The sequence below is a fragment of the Notechis scutatus genome, chromosome 2 (assembly GCF_049901735.1).
Source record: "Notechis scutatus isolate UNSWTSFEM ecotype Mainland chromosome 2, rNotScu1.2, whole genome shotgun sequence".
Lineage (NCBI taxonomy): Eukaryota > Metazoa > Chordata > Lepidosauria > Squamata > Elapidae > Notechis > Notechis scutatus.
In genome coordinates, this window is record NC_142010.1 from 226323606 (window position 1) to 226338159 (window position 14554).

The 14554-nt window shown below is 33.6% G+C and overlaps 1 protein-coding gene across 10 annotated transcripts in view; it reads left to right on the top strand.

The window, feature by feature from the left end:
• The window catches only part of ARB2A (ARB2 cotranscriptional regulator A), a 219307-nt gene that overhangs the window by 191052 nt on the left and 13701 nt on the right, over window positions 1-14554 (top strand). Inside the window, exon 11 of one of the 10 annotated variants that reach the window (XM_087958179.1) lies at window positions 9317-9369. The exons of the other annotated variants lie outside the window; for them this stretch is intronic. Within the exon in view, the coding sequence (XP_087814305.1) occupies window positions 9317-9354 (38 nt within the window). The 3' untranslated portion in view covers window positions 9355-9369. Of the gene's footprint in view, window positions 1-9316; window positions 9370-14554 lie in introns of those variants that run through there. 10 annotated transcript variants of the gene reach the window in all.

The window sequence follows — 14554 nt, forward strand, 5'->3', positions numbered from 1 at the left end:
GATAATCTCTCTCACACACAAAAAAAATATGAACTTATAACCATTTGTAGTGGATTGTTGCTAGTAGAGGGCTATAACATACTGTCAGACCATCTATATCCTACAGTAAAAATGTGTTTCTTATCGGTTATTAGCTGGTTGGTGGGCACAATTGAATTGATTCCTAAAACACAGAATTCAAGCAGTATGCAACAAATGTTTTCAGATTTTGTACCATATAAGGAGGAGAGGACTCAATTGCATACATAGGATTCCTGATTCAATACTTGTCAATTTCCATATAAGACTGAAAAAAGTCTGAAGAATCATTTTCAGTCAAAACTTAATACGGAGGTAAATGAACTACTGGTATAATTTAGTGTAAGGTACATTCCTATGTTCTTACAGCTTCAATATTTATAATAAATAGAATCAGAAAGTAATATAAACAATCATAAACCCATCAAAGGTTTATACAATAATTCAAGAATAGCAGTAGTAAGACCAATACAATAAAAAGTTCATATATTATTAATATAAATCTTTAAAAGTATTTTATTATAGGGAATAACATTTAATGTGTTCCACCATATAATGGGCTTATTGTGGAAGAATAGTATTGATCTATGACACCCAAAAGCAATAATAGCATCTTTAAGTTTATCTCTATGGCTTAATTTCTGATTAATTACTCAAAGTCTTAGTTCAGATATTATATTGAGGCTTTAATAGAAACTCCGAGGGCTTTTCCCTTTCTAAATGTATCTGGTGGAGGTTACAGTTTAATCCAGTAGTTTAATTTTTTAAAAAAAAATCTTAGGCTTTGAAAATATTTCTAATATGATATCCAGTAATCTATAGCTATCGGAAACATGTTATCCTATCTCAGTTTAGTTTTTATTTCCCAAGTCAATTTTTTCAACTGAAATCCTTTTCAGATAGCAGAAAAATTCTTCGAATGGTTAAAAAATCTACTGAAACTTAAAGAAATGTATTTTTATGATGCAAAATATATAAATGTAGATTTCCATTGAGTTTGATGAAGAGTCAAATTATTTTCAGAACCAATTATGAAGCTTGCTTTCTCTAGATTTTGAAAAGGTGGGAAAGCGGGTTAGATCCCAGTACTCTCCTATTTTAATGGATTAAATCACTCATTGTTTTTTTAATGCAAACTTTAGAAACAGTTTAAGAATTGGGAGATCAGTTGTTTATAAAGGAAAAAAAGTTTCATGTAACATTTGGTCCAATGTAGGTGACCTAATCATGTACATGCTTCAAAATATGAATTTCAGCTCATAAGTAATGCCTTTGGTACCATTGTACCAACAATTCAACTGTAAGTGGACAGTGGCATTAATCAAAGGGTTGACTGCCAATGTACTTTGGATCAATCTGGAAACAGAGAGGAAAAATTCAACAGTCTGGGAATCTGATACATAAATCATTAATAGTGTCAATACAAATTAGCTCAGAACTTACTAAAATGTACATCAATACTTACTAAAAATGTACATCAATAATTTTCTTTGATTCAATGTTAACTCCTGCTTTTTTCTTGACAGGGTTTTTCAAAAGTAATTTGCTATTGTCTCTTCCCTAGTACTGAAAGAGAATGACTGGGTGGGTCTGCCCATTCAGCTGGCTTTATGCCTAAGACTTGACTAGAACTCACGGATTTCCAGTTTTTTCTCTGGTGCCTTAACCACTTTATTCTAGAGTATTCGACTAGAATCCACCCAGCAATCTGTCTCTGATTTGTGTCAGTTTGATGAATATTCACTAATAAGTCCATTCTGATCCATTCCTGTGTCAATTTAAATTTAAACAAAATAGTCTGTATGAAATTACTGTACATTCTTTTTCTTACAATACATGTCTAAATCTAATAATATTCAGATATGCATTTTACTACATTACTATCTGAAATATTGATCATAACATAGGAAAGTATAAAATCTTATCAGCAGTTCAATTCCAGAACAATTTCATAATAGGAAAGAATAGTTTTACATTTGTCATCTAGATCAGAGCTGTCAAACTCCCGGCCACACTCACGCCCAGTTTAGCGTAAGGGAAAAAAGTCCTGATAACATCACGTGATACCCCATGATGATGTGAGTTTGAAACCCCTGATCCAGATGTAATTCCTCATCATTAAATCTATTGACTTTTAAGTGGTGTGCTGTGGTTTATACTACAAAGGGCTAGGATCAGGACCAAAAAACTAACAGTAAAGCTCCTCCTCCTCCTCCTCCTCCTCCTCCTCCTCCTCCTCCTCCTCCTCCTCCTTCTTCCAGGGTCCACTTTTCAGATCATCGAACACACTTTGCACAGTCAGCTGTGTCTCCGAGGTGCAGGCCCTTGGCTTGCTTATCTTTGTTGATGGTGTCTTGCCATCTCTGTTTTGGACACCTGCGAGGTCGCTGGCCATTGATTTCTAAAGTAAAGCAACTTAGTTCAGTTTATACAGTATTTATTACATTTGGCATATTTTTTGAACTTTACAGGTTGTAAAATACCCATTATAGACAGCAAGTTATTTTTAATATGTCCATTCAATTTTAAAAAGTAGCAGATTCTCTTATTATTTGCCTCTACAATCATCTCTACAAACATCTCTACAAACATCTACAAGCAACGTTCATTCATAAATGCATGCATACATAATATATTTTTCTTCTTCTTAGTTTTCTTGTTTGATTTTAATAACAATAGCTATTTAACTGTGAACTTTTAGTAATAAACTAATATTCCAAATAACCAGCTAAAAAAAGCTAAACCATGCTTTTTTTGAATTTTTATTTTATTCCGGAGACCACCTGAAGAAATCCTCCATTTTCTTTACAAGGTTTTTCAGAAGTGGTTTCCTATTGCCTCCTTTCTAGGGCTGAGAGAAAGTGACTGGCCTAAGGTCACCCAGCTGGCTTTGTGCCAAAAGTGGGACTAGAACTTAGTGTCTTCTAGTTTCTACATTGATACCTTAAACAGTACATTAACCAGTTCAAAGTAATCACTTCCCAGGTAAATTGGAAGTGCTGATAATAATTGTTAGTTATCAAGGGTTGTATAGTTTACATATTCTTTAAAGATATCCATTCAGGTATCTTGTATAATCTGACAGAACTGGTCCTTCATTTTGATTTGTAAGATAATTGTAATCCCCGAATTGTTAGTTATCAAAGATTGCATAATTTACATATTTTTTAAAGATACCCATTCGGGTATCTTGTATAATCTTCTGATAGGACTGTATCTTCATTTTGGTTTGTAAGATATTATCTATTTGGAATAAGATAAAGACCTATTGTTACCCTCAGTCCTATTTTGAGGTAAATATTCTTGCAGTTCTTTGTGGCTGCCATTTTTATCAGGCGTTCAGAACATTCTCACTCTGCCTTTTTCGAACATATCAATGTTTCACTTGTATGATTTATGGTGAGACAAGCTTAGACTTGGCTGCTTTTCTTTCAGTAACAGAGAAAAGAAATGTCTCTGGTGCCTAGTCTGTAAAGAAAGTTCATTCATGTGTAAATTATCAGTTGGCCTTTATTTGCTTGGCCTGTGGAGAGTACACATGCAGATAAAAGATGTGGTGGGTCAGGGTTTAGTACGTGCAGTTTTCTCCAGTTGTCAGAGATTATCAGACAGGCTGGGATGTTTTATTGCCATTAATTTGCAGTTTACAGAATTAAATAAAACTTAGCAAGTAGAATGCTTTTAAGACATATGAATATAATATACATCATGGATGGAGACACACACACACACACACACATACACATATCTATGATGTGTATTATCAATAATGTTCTTTCTTACAAGTAAGTTATATAAAAATTATATATATTTGATTCTTTTTGCTAAATTAGAATATTATATTTTTCATTCAAAAGCTGCAATATGAAACAATTTTTGCATCCTTATCAATAATAAGAAAATATCTTGTATATCAGTTTTTGTTGCAATATTTTAAAGAGTTCTTTATGTACGGTTATCAGTTGAATTGTTGAAATGTTCAGCTGATTTAAATATGCAGAGCTGTTTTTCTATCAGTATTTATTTTATAATAACCTTTTTAGCGATAGTTGTACAGACATAAGAGCTAGGTGGCAGCTGCAATCTATACAGAAGCAGTAGAAAAGGTTGTTTGATCTGTAAGATCTTTGGTCTAAGTAATAGATTTGGTTGCCTTTTATTGAAACATAATCAAGAATCATTAAAGCCTATTAGCAGCTCTGTTGTAAGTACACGTTATAACACAATTTTCATAGTCTCAGTTATCCTCACTAAAGTAAAGTTATTAAGCTACAACTGTCTCTTAGTTACAGAAGGTTGATCATAAATGAGGTAGGATGCTAAGCCAGTGAAATGGAAATTTCAACTCCCTGTAGAATTTGATCCATCAGGTCAGCTTCAATTTAGACTTTTGGGACCACTTCTTCCATTGAGATGCTGATACCCAGGGTCATAGCTGAAAAGAATATTATTAACAGATCTGCATATATTTGTAATATAAGCATAAAACTTTTTTCTTACCCAGACCAATACAATTAAATCTATACACAGGGTTCCTTTTGCTTTTCCTAACATGTTTGTTCTTATTTTTACGAGTAATAACTATTACTGATATGCAAATACATAGCTACTTTTTGGCTTCCTTTTTTTTAAAAAAAAACTTATTTCTTGAATTTATTTTAGCTTAACAGTTTTCAGTGTGTTTTATTCCCATGACATTTTATTGGGTTATTTTAGAAATCTAAGCTGTTTCTTTTGCGAAAATCACAAAATACTTAATGCATTGATAAATTTCTGTTTTTCCTCATTATTAATGTCACAAAATAGCTTAGTGTAGTTCTGAAGACAAAAAGGGGCACATATAAGAGGTGAACAAGGGAAAGCTGGAATTCTGGAATTATCTTCCATTGGGATCTGGAAGGAAGAGGCAGGTGGGACTGTTTTAATAATAATAACCAATATTCAGAAGAATGATAACAGCTTCCCAGTCAGCAAATTGTTTCAAGCGAGGTCTTTTTACACAGGAATGTTTATTTCAGCACATATATAAGAAAAGATATTCCCTACAACCTCTACAAGTGGAAGGGTTTTTGTTTGTTTAAAAAATGCAGGCAGGCCTCCAAGAGAAACGAGAAGGAAAACCTGGCTATTGTGAGTAAGGAATAGTGTTCTGAAACATCTGGGAAAAGATTACATTCTACAAGAAATTACAAAAGGTCTATGGGAAAGAGAAAGGGATTGCATGTATCAAGTAATCCTGGGAAACTGGTATACGTTTAACTAAAAATGTTGCGTTCAGTTAACTTTATTTTGGCTGTGGATGTGTTTTTAACCAAATGTATTTTCTGCAGTCTTTACAGACTCTGAAAGCTACATAATTTTATCTTTTTATGCAACTTGGAATCTCTGCATTTTCATTTCTCCTATCTATATTCTACAAAAAGTCTCATGAGTTTAACCTTTAATTGGGCAAACAGAGATAGGACAAAACCTTTTCAACAAAATGGGCTAAAAATGCATAAAAAAAACTGGGACCCATAACTCCCGTGGAGTTGAAATTTGGCAAATTTTATAAAACATTTTATGAATAAAAATTGTTATCAAATATTTTAGGACATAATTCAAAATATCATAAAACATTTTCTGTTGTTCGCTGCTGATGTTTGAATGTGCTCTACAGATCAACATGAGCTACTTTCAAGGCAGATATATCTCAATATCTCCCTGAATTTTAAAGAATTTTTCCAGTGAAGGCAGTATGTTACAAACTCTATTATTGTTGTGAAGGCACTGAAGAATCTGGTAAGGTAATGTTTCTGATAAAAATGACCAAATTGAACACAGGTTATTTAATTTTTAATAAAACTTTATTTTATTTCTGTCTTATGAGATAGGCGTCTTCTCACAAAACAGGGGATGGATGGACTGATTTATTAGCCACGTGCCTCAGTGTTACAGGAGTGGAAAATGGCTATATCATTTATTTTTTTCTTCTTTTTTACCTTTACTTGCCAATAATTCATGCAGTTTGTAGAGGTCCCATCTCTTTGACACTGGGTACTTACTAAAAACAATCCCAGATGAGGCATCCTCTTGAAAAATCATGCTGACAAGAATACCAAGTCATTATACCAAGATGAAGGGCTTTTGGTAGAAGAACTTTGACTCTGGTGGTAAAAATAAATGGAATCTCCACCCCTTTTCCTCCTTCTCTTTTGGACATGACCGGCTTGTCTTGCCTAATACTATCAGACCCAAATTGACCCATAGAGTATACAGTACTGGAATACTGGGTATAAGTTAGAAGAAGGAAGAATCTAATGGATTTTTTTAAAAAAGACAGATCAATAGTAGTTCCAAATGTCCAGATAAATGGTGGGTCTCTTTCATTGGATATGATCAAGGAGAGGCTAGCCAGCCATCTGCTGGGGATGCTTTATTTTGGATGAGGAAGTAAATGGCCACTTCCAACTCTGTGAGTCTGACTTTTGAAAGTTTATGTTAAAGAGGTTGGTTGTGAAGATTCCTATTTGATGGAAGATCTTTACCTCTTTTGAAAAGTCTCAGTATAGAAAGCAAAGAGAGCAAAATTTTCAAACACAGAAAGGATGCTAACCAACTTTTTAAAAATACTATTTGAGGGCTCCAAAAAATCATTTACAGCAAAATCCTCCCTGTAGAATACTAATACTTATATTATTATGTACAATATAAATGCTAAAATTAGCACAAAATTCTAAATAAATGAAAGCATGAAAATTATCTCTGAATAATAATGTAATACCATAGATATTATTATACTGCATATATTGGTAATGTGAATTATTTTACAACCACCTACATTCTTGTTTCAAACTGGCTGTGACCAACTTAATATCATTACATTAGCATACATTAAACTAGAAATATCTTATAAGGTATTCTGTTTGTAGCTGCTTCAGTGTGATATTTCACACTCCGTTGTACCACTTGCCTCATCATGTAAATCCATATTTGGCAAATCTCCAAATTAAAAAAAATGCAATGTAATTATGTATTGAAAAAGAGTATCGATCAATAAATATACAGCAAGGTCATCTTGATTCTGGATCAACCTTAGAATGTCAATAAAGGAGAAAATAATATAACAAAGCTGACAAAAATTCCCAGGTTCTGAATATTAGCATGTCAAAGAAAAGGAACCACAGGATTTGGAAAAGAAACAAATTTTCACTCACAAGAATAACTATTATTTTTCCCATTCTTTTTGTTGTTGTTGTTGTTCTTTTGTTTCTATTTTTGGTTTATGTTTCTAAATTGGAATTGTTCTAAATTTTGGATATTGTATTCAATTTATTTTTTTAAAAAAATCACCCACTCTCATAGCTTCATAGGTCAAGGTTACTCTTTTTTTTTTTTTTACTCTGGGCCAGAAAGCAAGGTCCTTTTGATTAAAAACATGTTAATAATGGTTTTGTTCATCTGAGTTAATCCAGAGTTCTGCTGGAAATAACTGGTGCACAAATTGAATATTAAAGCTATACCTTTTTTGGCGATATTAGTTGCTAGAGACTGCCTCAAAATAAACATGATCAATGTCATTATTCTAATTAATAATAATAATAATCTTCCATTAATTTGCCTAATGTTCTTAATAACTATTTAAATAATTAGAGTTGCACATTTTGGGGGGAACTGAGAAATATTTCCTTTAGTTAATGTAACCATAAATACCATAATTGGCCAAAACTCTCTTTGAACACAATGTGACTTTACTTCTCATAAACACAACATAGCAAAATGCTATTACTGGAATGCTAATTCAAATTATTCTTTTCAATTCTAATATTGAATTGAAACTATAGCAGCAGGAACATTATTTTATTACAGCCATTGATCTATCAAAATTCTAATATACCTTTAGATCTACTTCATATTTTTGGCAACTACAGTTTAAAAAGGTTTGTGTTGGATGGGTGTCCGTCAGAAACTATGCAAATGATACATTATTTCTGAATATGCATTGATTTAATTAAATGTGAAAAAGCTATAAGGTCTGTAGTTATGGATATATTAACGCTTTCATAATTTTCTGTCAAGAATATATTAAACATAGACCAAAGAATTGGAATCTCTGATAATGTCCTAACAATGGCTTATGTCTTAAAAACATTAAAATGGTATTGATGTCAATAAAGCTGATTCATCAAAAATTGCAGTGTTTTAAACTTTTCAAAAATGTATTTGAAAGGATGGACATTGATTTTTTCTTTGTGGAAGAAGTAAAAATTTAAAATGGACCTTTGAATTTCTGAAATAATATTTTGATGTACATTAATAAATGTATGCATAAATCTTTAAAGGTAAGAAATCTTAATGTAATGTTGAATTATATTCCAAAGCTCTGGAATCTCTGTGTGAAAAACATGGTTTACTGTGCATTATAAGGTTGGATAAGCTAAAAAAATAACATTGAGAAATTGGAAATGTGATAGGGTTGGTGTTTGGAAAAGTATAACTTATCCATCTGGAAAAGACAGTATTTTTTCAATCAAAAAACTAATATTTTCTTCTTTGGCATATTTTAGTATTTTACAATAATTATGTATCTAATTATATATTTGTTTCCCTTTTTTCCTATTTTTGTTTTTTATCCTTTTTACCTTCATGGATCCCTTTGCTTATATTCTGTACGCCTTAAAAAATTAATACCTATTTTTTGGTGAGGAGTTACTACAGTTCCTAAACTGTAACCAAACTCCAAAGAAATTAGCTCTATATATATCCATGAAGGCTTATATTTCTTGAATCTTTTTTGTTTGTTTGCTTGCTTGCTTCCTTAAATTTGCTACAGCTGCCACACTTCAGTGGTGTCTGGGCAGTGTACAAAAACAAACAATAAAAACAAAAAAATAAAACAGTGCAGAAGGTTCAGACTAAAACAAAATATAATATAGCATTAACTCTGATTATTTTATGTTGCCCTGGTAAATGGAAGCAAGTATATTTTCAAAACTTGTCATATGGCAGTAAAAGGAAAAATATGGCAGGAAAAATATGTAAAATTCTATTGGGATATGAAAAGCCTATTTTATATTGCTATCTGAAGTAATTTTTAGGATCCTGATCAGTGGTGGGCTTCAACTTTTTTTTACTACTGGTTCTGTAGGCATGGCTTGGAGGGCATGATGTGGCTTGGTGGGTGTGGCTTGGTGGGTGTGGCAGGGAAAGGATACTGCAAAATCTCCATTCCCACCCCTCTTCAAGAGGAAGGTTACTGCAAAATCCAATTCCCTCCCCACCCCGCTAACTTGCTTTCCTGCTCCGTTCTCCTGTACAGGGCAACCAAAGAAGACCCAGCCTAGCAGCTGGAACTGATGTGGGGAGGCAGAGAATAGATGTGGGCGGGGCCATTCAGAGGTGGTATTTACTGGTTCTCCGAACTACTCAAAATTTCCGCTACCAGTTCTCCAGAACTGGTCAGAACCTGCTGAATACCTCCTCTGATTCCTGATTCTTTTAATATGATGTACCAAGAGAAATTGCTTGTGTGTCTAATCATACCTGACTAATAAAGAATTCTATTCTACTCTATTCTATTCTAAAAGATATCTTACTTCAATAATATCAACTGTTTGTATAGTAACAAGTTGATATTTGATATTTGCTACTGTGAATACAAATATGTTTTATGTCTATTATTATGGTACTTAGTGTAGAAATATATATCCTTTTAGCATATTAAAACACTTTGTAGCAAATTTCTTGCAAATATCTTTTATACATCTGTGAAAAGATATACATGAAATAATTATATGACAAAGTAAAAATACCATAGGTAACTAGCAGATTTGTTTATATACAAAACTTTATTCACTATGATAATTGAATTCAAATGTATGTGATTATTTGTAGGCTACATGTCTCTATCTTTTAGCTCTAAATTTCAGAATCTTAAGAGTATAATCCCTTGTAAATAGTGATCCTAAACTAAGTTCTATTGAATTAAATAGGAATTATTTCAAGATATAGTGGATAGGTACTTTAAAGTATCTTGATTTCGAAAACAAAAAGAGCAACAATGCTAGACTGAATATATTATCACTATAATACTTCAGAGTGATCATAATAGCTAAAAAGCATTTTGAAATGTGTAAACTTCACAAGCCATGGAATACAAATCTATTTTTGCAAGTAATATTTCCAAATCTTTTATGTTTCCGACATGCTACTGGTGCTATGTGCGAATTCCATTAATACAAGATAGAATAGCCAGTAAGGATTTTACAAACATAAGCTGATCTGAAAGCAAATGTCTGATTTAAGCTGCAATCTTATACTTACTTATTAGTGAGTAAGCCTTATTTAACACAGTGAGACTGTTGAGGAAGGATGCATAATCTCCCTACTTCGACTTTAAAATATATTAATTAAATTAAATATCTTGAAATGTATCTTAAAGTATTTTTAAGGTCTCCATTGAAGCATATGCTTTTACATTGAAGTACTTCTCCTGATCATTTTCTTTCAAGAAAAAATAATCCTGGAATGATCTGTAGTCTGGGAAAAGTATCTTCACCCAACAGTTTTGGCAGCTGCCAGAACCACCAGATAGATGCTAGAATTTGGTCCCCTTTTAAAACAAGCTATTATTTCAAAATCGGAACAGCATTTTCTCTAATGCCCTCCCCCCAGCTTATCAAAACTATATTACTGTTCTGACCCAAACCTGGTTCCAAGTAAACAAACACCAAACAGAGATAAAAGCAAAACCTTTTAATGCTTCTTTGCGAATTCTGTTAATTCATGGTTAAAAGGCTATTAAAACTAATTGTTTCTGATAAGAAAGACCCTTGCCAAGGTTGGTCAAGGCTGCCAAAAGCATGAGATTAAGTTGCCAAGAAATATTCCAAACAAAAAGTCTTCAAACATAAACCAAGGTAGTCCGAACTTCCACAAGGCTTGAAGTGCAAGAACTTCTTTGCTTCCTGCAAAGAATACCGGTCTCTCAGGCTGGCTTTTATCTCTTAAGAGAGGGGCCATTACCTTGCAGCCTTACTCCCGAGTTGCCCGTGCTGCTGCAGCTGCTCTTTACTACAAGCAGCCCTGCACGCACATGCACTAGGCACAGGCTCCTTGGGGTCCTCTGCATCACTGCTGCCAGCCTCCACAACCTCCACAAGGTAGCACTCCACTCCCTGATGGTCCTGGCCCCATCCCTACATCACATGAGACCTCTCATCTGAGTCCTTGCTCTCTGAGACCTCAGCTGTCTGTACCTGCTGCCAGCGAACCACAACAATTATTTAAGACATTGTATCAATTCAAATAATGCTATTTCAAAAGTTGGCATCAAGTAAATATGCTATAACCCAAGTAAGTATGCTATTACCACAATTACGCTATCATACGCTAACACTACTGAAAGGAGATTTTCCTAGATTCCTACATTCTTACATTTTCCTACATTCAAACCAGTAGTGGGATTCAAAATTTTCTACTACCGGTTCTGTGGGCATGGCTTGGTGGGCGTGGCAGGGGAAGGATACTGTAAAATATCCAGTCAGAGCCATTTGCCAGTTCTCTGAACTATTCAAAATTTCCGCTACCGGTTGTCCAGAACTGGTCAGAACCTGCTGAATACCACCTCTGATTCAAACCATCTTCAACCTACCTAAATGTTTGCAAGAGCTAGACAGTTATATTCTTTATCTATTCTTAGCACATCAGAAAAAGTACTACTGAATGAATGCTAGTTATGGCCAATCCTTAAAGTTATGCTGTGATCAAATTTCAGGCATTTGGCAACCTGCCATATTTATAATTGCAACTTGAGCTACAATTCACCTGCCTTCCCCCCCACCCACCCACCAGTACCCTTTTTTGGCTCTCTTGGATACTGCATTGCTGGCCCAACTGACCATTACCATCTTCTTCCTCCCACTGCTGATGAAGCATACCTGTGCATGGCAGCAGCTGGTCCTGTGCAAGGCTGTGTGAGACCTATGTAAAGGCCTCCATTATACCATGCAAGGCCTCCCCAAGGACCCACATGGCCATAGGGAGGCTGTACAAATGCCTTACAAAGAGCCAGCAACTGCCTTTGCTAGGCACACCTTATCAGAAGAAGATAAAAGACGACAGCAGTGCAGAGCGGCCAAACGGAAACAGATGGGGGAGGAATTAAACCAGAGGCAAGCACAGCAGGGCAGGAGAAGTTTGAGGTCCACACCTAACAATAGCAGTCCTTGTCTAATGACCACGACTGGGACTTCCAGAATTGTGTCACTAAGCAGTGCAGTCATATGATATTTCATCTTAACAAACATTTCACTTAGCAATGGAAATTCTGGTCCCAATTAGGGTAATTAAGCAAAAACTACATGTTAGTAGAGAAGCCTTAGTCACCATTTCAGTGTCCTCATTAGCCATAACGAAACATATACTACAACATAATTCAGGTATCTGATAGAATAGAAAAGCAATTTACTTTAAAATAACACGAGATGGCAATTCTAGCCAGCTATTTTAGTGCAACATAATTTCTGTTATGGCATACCACATGATCCAAATCAAGCAATGCTGCTGTTCAGGTCCAATAACAATCTGTTTTTATGTCTCATTAAAATCAAATTTAATTTTCAGATTTTTATGATATGTAGCTAGAATAAAAAGTAAATCACAACATATGGTATGTAATATTTAATGTTCATGCAGCATATAGTCAATGAGCGATCAAAAATAAGAACTACCATATCTCAGTGTAAAGCATCTTAATCATTTTAACCAAAAAAATCTCAAGTATTGTTTTTCAGAAATATGAAGATAAATGGGAACTCTTTGATCCTTCTCTTAGTCATTAGCTTTTTTTTCCCCAGACTTGAAAGTGATAATTGGAAAACCAAATGTTCCAAATCTAACACATCATGATTATAGCATTTAACTAAGACATGGTGCATGTTTCTGTTGAAGATCTCTTTTAACTGGTTATACTTATACAGATATAAAAGAAATGTGAATAAATATAAATCGTTTACATGTTTTTATCTCTCATTCCTTCATTACATGCTGGAAATCTATATATATAAAAGCAAAATACCACTCATGCATCATCATAAAATCTCCAGAACCATAAAGCCTACAAACTTGAAATTTGGCATGTATGTTTCTCTTGGCTTCTAGGTGCTCACTAAGAAAGGATTTTTCGAAATGACCATCAGAGCATTAGTATTTCGTATATTATTATTAACATGCTCTGATGCTAAAGAGTTCTACTCCCCCTCCCCACCTGAAAAAAAATCTGTTCCAAACGCAAAACACAAGCACAGGAGAAGAGTTTCAGTTTTAGTTTCATAGCACCAAGCAGCTTTAATGCAGAACAGTTGAGCTAAACCATGCCCAGGCTCCTTGCTGTCTCCTTCTTGCTCACACAGCAAATACTGTTTCAATTTCCAAGCAGCCCTCAACTCTCTCACACATTGACAGGACACTAGCCATATGAACACCGATGGATGCTGGTAGGCAGAGGCAGAATTTTCCCCCTTATTGTCCTCCACAAAAACTATGCCCGACCACATTGTTTTGTAGCAAAGCACGGGTATCAAGCTAGTGGGATGATATAATGATTATTTTTCACAAAGGAAATACATTGATAGATACTATTAGTTTTCAATTTCCTTGTATTACTGTTGTGTTTTGTTTGATAGAACCAATAGATAGAACCAATAGTATTGGTTTCCATTATTTCTTATCCACACAGCACTATATGTTTTTTTTTAAAGGTAACTAAGAAGAAAACATTAAGTAGTGTACATAGTTAAATGTAAATTTGTCATATTAGAACATGCTAGATAATTCATTATCCATTGGATCATCTGTTCAAAGATATTTCCTTGCCTAAATAAAGAAACAAAATGACCATCAGCAGATTGGTATTGTTTTTGTTTTAAAATTAAATTAGAAAATATAATTTTAGTAAAGAAGGAAGATGTGTAGCAAGACAAATATAGATGCTTTTTGTTAACAAAGGTTTTTGATGGCAACATTTGTAGTTTATCTATCTAGCATTGACTATCAATACAATGAATATTTTCACCAATATGTCCTAATTTTCATATTAGTTGTATTTGAAACAACGTGTATTTGAAATTTATTTTTTCATAGGAAATATTTTATGTTTTAAATTGAAACAAAAAAGGTAGACTGCAATCTATGAAAAAATACCATGTTATGAGATTAATTTATGTATAATATATATGTATGTATAATATCAAGCTTGCTGTTATTTTAAATAACAATTTTTCTACATTTTGCACAGAAAATATATACTACTTGTTCATTTGTTGAACTACAATTTCTATCCAGAATTTGCTCTTGACATGCTGAATTATAATAGACAGAGGTTTATTGATTAAGTTATATGGGAAATCCTTCTTCATGTTGCCTATAAATTATAAATAATGTATTTTAATAGGCTGTAATTTAGGAGAAGCATTATTCTTACGAATAACACTCATGTAAATTTCTTAAAGTAAAGCTTATTAGCTTTATGATTACACTATTGGTGTACTTGACCCAT